At 52.2% G+C, this 6,000-nt stretch overlaps 1 protein-coding gene across 1 annotated transcript in view; it reads right to left on the reverse strand.

Annotated features, from left to right (window-relative positions):
* Positions 1 to 5,090, reverse strand: part of C2H4orf50 (chromosome 2 C4orf50 homolog) — a 46,642-nt gene extending 41,552 nt beyond the window's left edge. The window contains 2 exon segments of the mRNA XM_044913113.1: positions 827 to 965; positions 4,804 to 5,090. Of these exon segments, the coding sequence (XP_044769048.1) occupies positions 827 to 965; positions 4,804 to 5,090 (426 nt within the window).
* Between the last annotated feature and the right edge of the window lie 910 nt (positions 5,091 to 6,000).

The raw sequence follows: 6,000 nt of genomic DNA on the forward strand, positions 1-6,000 counted from the left end.
TCCCCAAAACCCTGTCCTGAGCCTCTCCTGCTAAAGTCCCCTAAAGCCTGCTCCTCATTGCAGTCAATATTTGGTCCACACCGTGGTCCTGGCAACCTGGCCCCTCTGGAAGCCTCCTGTCTCGCCAATGCCCTCTCTACGGCCACACCCTCTGCTCTGGCTCCAGTATGTTCTCCCACACTCCCGTGCCTGTGCACAGGCTGTTGTCCACACCTCACACGCCCTTCCCGTGAGGGCCAACTCAGTTGGCTCAGTTCTCTGTAGCTCCCCTCTACCCCCCGACTCCATGCACACACACTGTGCCTGCACCTTCCCCCCGGCACCTGGCATCCAATTGGGGAGTTACTTGTCTCCTATCCACGTCCCCACCTGCATGCCGGCTCCTGAGAGCAGGGACCCTACATCAGTCATCAGCTTGTCCCTGGGCCCGAGCTGGCTTCCCTGAGGCCAGGCACAAGGGCCACAGAAATGAACCTCTGGCCAAAGCTCCCAGTGAGGGCACGGCCCCTGCAGGTCACCCAATGCTCTCACCAACCCCCTTCCCCCGCAGCGGATCCCACCCGGAACCCTGGTGAGCCAGGCAGGGCGGGATGCGGATCCCATTGTACAGATGGAGCAGTTGAGGCCCTTGCCCCAGGTGCCGCAGCCCCTGCCTGCACAGTTGGAATCAAGACCCCTCTAAGCCCCCTGGCTGGGATCTCCCAGCACCCCACCACCACTACCCACCATCGTCTTTGCTCAGCTGCAGCTGCCGCCTCCTCCAAGCACACGGGGCCACCCTGCTGGGTCAAGAAACAAGGTCTGGAAAGAAGAGGGGACATGGTACCTGGCTGGCCAGCTCCCCCAGCAAGGCTTGCAGCTTCTCCTGGGCTTGGGCAGCGGCGCTCCTTTCCTGTGCCACGCGGGCACTCAGCGGCGCCACCGTCCGGAGGAGGTGTCTTCCGGAGAGCTCCAGCTCCTGGGTTCTGCAGCACGGAAGCAGGAAGGTGCTTGCTCAGGAGGCCGTGAACAGGGCCTAACATTTTCACTGACACTGAGGCCAACCTTTTTTTTTTTTTTGGTTCATTTGGCCAATTTGAAATTCTGACAAAAGCACATTTTGTGAAACATTCATACATATGTAAGATGATTTAGAATACTTCAGAGGTATCTATGGAATAATAATGCACCATGCGTCAGGAATCTTAAGACTGTTCTCCCTAAGCCGGTAATCCCAAGTTCAGGTGAAACCAACAAAGAACTGAGCCAGAGACACGTGGCCTAAGAGCTTCATCTGTGTTGTTTCAGTCAAGCCTCACATTACCAGCTTGCAGGTGAGTTCCCTTACCCTTACTTCACACACCAGAAAACTGAGGATCAGAGAGGCCAGGCAACTTGCCCGAGGTCACACAGCATTCTCGAGCCCAGACCATCTGACTCCTGAACTCATACTTTTAACACTATGCTCCATTGCCTCCCATCTGAGCTACGCTCTTCCGAATCTCTTCCAAGGAAATGACTGAAATTCAGAAAAAAGTTTCTGCAATTAAAATCACTAATCTTTGTATTACTTACAGAAGAGAGAAGGTGGAAACAGCCTCATAGTTAGGGACGGCCAAGCCACATGAAGCCTTTTCTTATCCTGGGGGAATGCTGAGCACACCTTTACTCCTCGGCCTGAGTCCACACAGGGGGGCCCACTGCCCCAAGACACACTCTGCCTCCCTGGGTCAGGCCCTAGCTCTGCTTCCTGACTCTGCCACCAAACAGCCATGAGGCCTTCGCTGGGCTTGCTCCCCACCCTGACCCATAGTCTCCTTATCTGTAAAATAGAGGTCATTGTACCTAGCTCGGAGCGTTATTGTGGAGATTGAATGAAACGTTGCATGATGATCAATAATAAGGCCAAGAGTCTCCTCTCTTGCTCTAGTTCTGAGGCCCTGAGGAAGACTCATGTAAGTGACAGAAGAAAGTGTGTCTTTTGTGATCAAGTTCCTTCTAAACTGAACCGAGGAGTGGTCCCAGGTTATAAACCCCAGGTTTATAAGCAAGCTGAGCACCTGCTTGCTTATAAAACGTGGTGATATCTGAAAGGGACAAGAAAAGCCTCTCTTTTCAGTTTTAGGACTTTGGCCTCCAGCACTATAAGACGATGCACGTATGTTGCTTTAAGCCACCAAGTTTGCAGTATTTTGTTTTCACAGCCCTCAAGAACTGATACGCTCACAAATAGGAAATAGGTGATGAAGTACCATTTTTCATGGATTAACGACCAGTTAAACAAACATTAAGACGCAGTGCTGCAGAGTGCTATGAAGCCAGGAGACCCCACCAGGGCAGCAGGAGAAATGGCTGGCTGCTATCACCACCCTGGGCAGGCCGCCTGGGTTCAAGTCCGAGCCCCCCGACGTGGCTGGATGTGTGCATGACCGTGGAGAGGTCACTTAACTGCCCTGCGCCTTCATTTCCCCATCTATAAATTGAGGATAACACTATCATCTGACTTGGGGTATTGTTTTAAGGATTAAATACGTGAATATGTAAACAAACATGTAAACCATGCCTGGAACCGAGTAAACACTCAAGTGTAGAGCTACTGATAAATCTGTGGCATTTAGGTTGGAGATGAATATACATGATTGCTAGGGTAGTGAAGACGGGAGTGGGTTTTCTTTCTCAAATTTCTAACTACACTGTTTATTCTTTTTATCATAAATACTTTTTTAAAGATTTTTACTTATTTCAGGGAAGGGAGGAGCAGAGGGAGAAAGAAACTCAAGCAGATGCTGTGCTGAGCACAGAGCCCCACATGGGGCTCGATCTCACGACCCTGGGATCACAACCTGAGCTGAAACCGAGAGTCAGGCGCTTAACCGACTGCACCACCCAGGCGCCCCATAATAAATACTTTAGAATTTTAACCCTTTCATCAAAGTGAACCCCAATGTACACTACTAACCTTTACCATACCCTGGCGAGATGACACCCATGGTGAAATTAACCCATTGTGCATTCAAACCCTGGCTTCCCCTCTTAGTGACCCTGGATAACGCAGTCCATCCTCCCCGCCCCAGCTCCCCTCATGCAGGATGGTGTGGCCCACCTTCCGAGAACAGAGGACACAGCCCACATTTCCCCACAGGCAGGTCCAGGATGCTCCCTTCCAGAGCGGCCTCACCCCGGGCCCCAGCCCCAGAGGCCCCCTCCCCTCCATTGCTCATGGTACCCCTAGGGCTCTCCTTGCATAGAGGGGTCTCCATTGGTAAGGGTTTCCCACCATTGTCCCCGGGCTTGATGACTTTCCGGTTTTCACTGCCAGTCTTTCCAGAGAAAGATTTAAATCCACAACCACGTGGGGTTACAGTGTAGCTCTCTCCAGGGCTGGGAGGCCCCTACCTTCCCTGGGTCGCAACCCCCAGGATTTATGTTATGGGCTGATTTGTGTCCCCTCAAATTCGCATATTGAAATCCTACCCTCCAGGACCTCAGAATGTGACCGTATTTGGAGACGGGGCCTTTACAAAGGTAGTTGAGTTAAAATAAGGTCATCTGGGTGGGCCCTGATCCAATCTGATGGGGGTCCTTACAAGAAGAGGGGATTAGGACACAGACACGCACAGAGGGATGACCACGTGAGGACACAGGGAGAAGGCAGCTGTCTACACACCACGGAGAGAGGCCTCGGAAGGAACCAACCTGCCCACACCTTGAACTTGGACTTCCAGCCTCCAGGACTGTGAGACAGTACAGTTCTGTTAAGTCCCCCAGTCTGTGGTACTCTGTTAAAGCAGCCCGAGCAAACTGACATAACTCAGCACATGATTCTGGGGTGGGCTAGTGCAGGTGGTAGAATGAGTGAGAATGAATGAATGAATGAATGAATGAATGAATGGACAATCACATAAAGTAACAAAACAACTTTTCTGATATGTGAATTTCTTCCTGTAAAAAGTCTTACAAAGAGGAAAAAGATAAAAAGCACATGTAAATACACATTTAATGACTTGCCTTCATTAAAATGAAGGAAAATACAAAAAATGATGAAGTCCCAGACAAATCCAAGACACTTGGCTGCTGGGATCGTGGTAAGCCTGTCTGGATGGATCCCAGGCATTACTGTCCTGCGTTTCCATGCTGGATTTCTCCCCTGACATGCATGCAGGACCCCACCTCACTCTGCTGGCCTCAGGATCACGTAACGGTCATGAACGAGCACGGGCCTGGAAGACCTGGGCTCACATGCCAACCTCTGGACCCCATCGCTTCCACCAGGAGAACAGTACCCAAGTCAGGAAGGTCAGCAGTGAGAAATAAGCAGAGAGAGTCTGCTGTAATGACAGAAGAGCTAAAAGGCCAGACAGAGAGGACCGGCAACCCAGAGATAAGCCACTGACAGGCACCCTTCCTGCCCCTGTGGCCAGAGGGACATGCGGGGAGGAGGCAGTGATACTGGGCCCAGGAGCCAGCCACCAGGCGGGGGAGGACCAGAGAGGAGCCCGAAAGCATGGCTGGGTCGCTGTGGGATGTCACCCCTAGCAGGAGAGGGGAAACCCCGGTGTCTCCCTTCCTCCTCCCTTCGGTGCCTTCCACTGGCTGGACCCCCATGGAAGCTAGAGCTCAGGAGCCTGGGACACGGTGCGGGCGGGCTCAGCCCCTGACCTGCGGAGCAGAGGACAGGACAGGACGGAGGAGGAACCAGAGGTGGGGCTGCCCCAGGCATCCGCATCCTCAGCCGCAGAAGCAATTCAACACACTGATCTAAGCCCATTAGGATGCCCAGGATTCGCTAAATACACCAAGAGGAGGTGCAAACACTGTATTTACCTGCTCCTCAGCCCGGCCTTGGACATCACGGACTTGTCCACAGTTGCCAAGAGCTTTCGCTTGGAGGATTCCAGCTGCTTCCTGAGCGCGCCCGTATCCACTTCTGGGCTTCCGGCTGCTTCGTCCGCAGGACGGCCCCGCTCCTCACCACTGTCCTCTGAGTCCTGAAATACCCAGCAAGTGTCGATCTTCACATCAACGTTCATTATGTCAAGCCCATCACTGCTGGGCACTCTGACAACGTAGCTGAAGCTTTTCTCGGTCCGTCCCGTAGCCGTGGGCTCCATCCCATACAAAGCTCCCGGGTCAGGACTTCGTGATATTAAGTGGATTTGCAACACTGACTCTCTGGAGATCTCGAGATGTCCGCAGGGCCTTCAGATTGCACAGGAGAATAACCTTTGAGGAGGGTAAGAACAGGTGAATTATTCACGAGTGGGCCTTGGGTTTCATTCACACGCATCATACAATATGAATGAATGCCTCTCGGTTTACAAGCTGGCGTGCCAGGAGGCACCCAAAGCAAGAAAACATCGCAGAAAGGTCACTTGGAATTAGATGCTTAATGATGTGCACAGAGAGGTAAGATGAAATTTCCAGGCAGGACCATCAGAAATATAAATTCTCGGCGGTGCAGCTCAAGTTTCACCCTCCTATATGAGTGAATGAAGCTCTATGCTTCCTCTCTGAGGATCGGAAACATTAATCAGGGACCTAGGGCTAGTGCTGCACTCTGAGTATCGCCCGAGATCTCGGTCACATCACCCTAGCTGGTCCAGCTGTGCCGGTAACCCTAGGAGGTGAGCTGATTATCATACCCATTTTGTAGATGGTGAGACAGAGGCTCACTTCCTAGGTAATCTTAGGAGGTGAGCATTATCATAGCCATTTTGTAGATGGTGAGACAGAGGCTCACTTCCTAGGTAATCCTAGGAAGTGGGCATTATCATAGCCATTTTGTAGATGGTGAGACAGAGGCTCCAGAAGGTGGAGGAGCTTGTCCAGGCCTCACATAGGAGAAGTGCTAGAATCAGGATTCAAACCTGGGTCTGAATCCAAAACTCGGGAGGTGAGAAATGAATGCACCACGACCCGGCAGGAGCAAACATGTCTTGCAGGAGGGAGTCAGGGGTTGGAGGGACTGCAGCTGACAGAGGCGGGCACAGGATTCTGCCAGGTGGAGGCAGCCTGCGGGTC

Source organism: Neomonachus schauinslandi, chromosome 2, assembly GCF_002201575.2.
Source record: "Neomonachus schauinslandi chromosome 2, ASM220157v2, whole genome shotgun sequence".
NCBI classification, from domain to species: domain Eukaryota; kingdom Metazoa; phylum Chordata; class Mammalia; order Carnivora; family Phocidae; genus Neomonachus; species Neomonachus schauinslandi.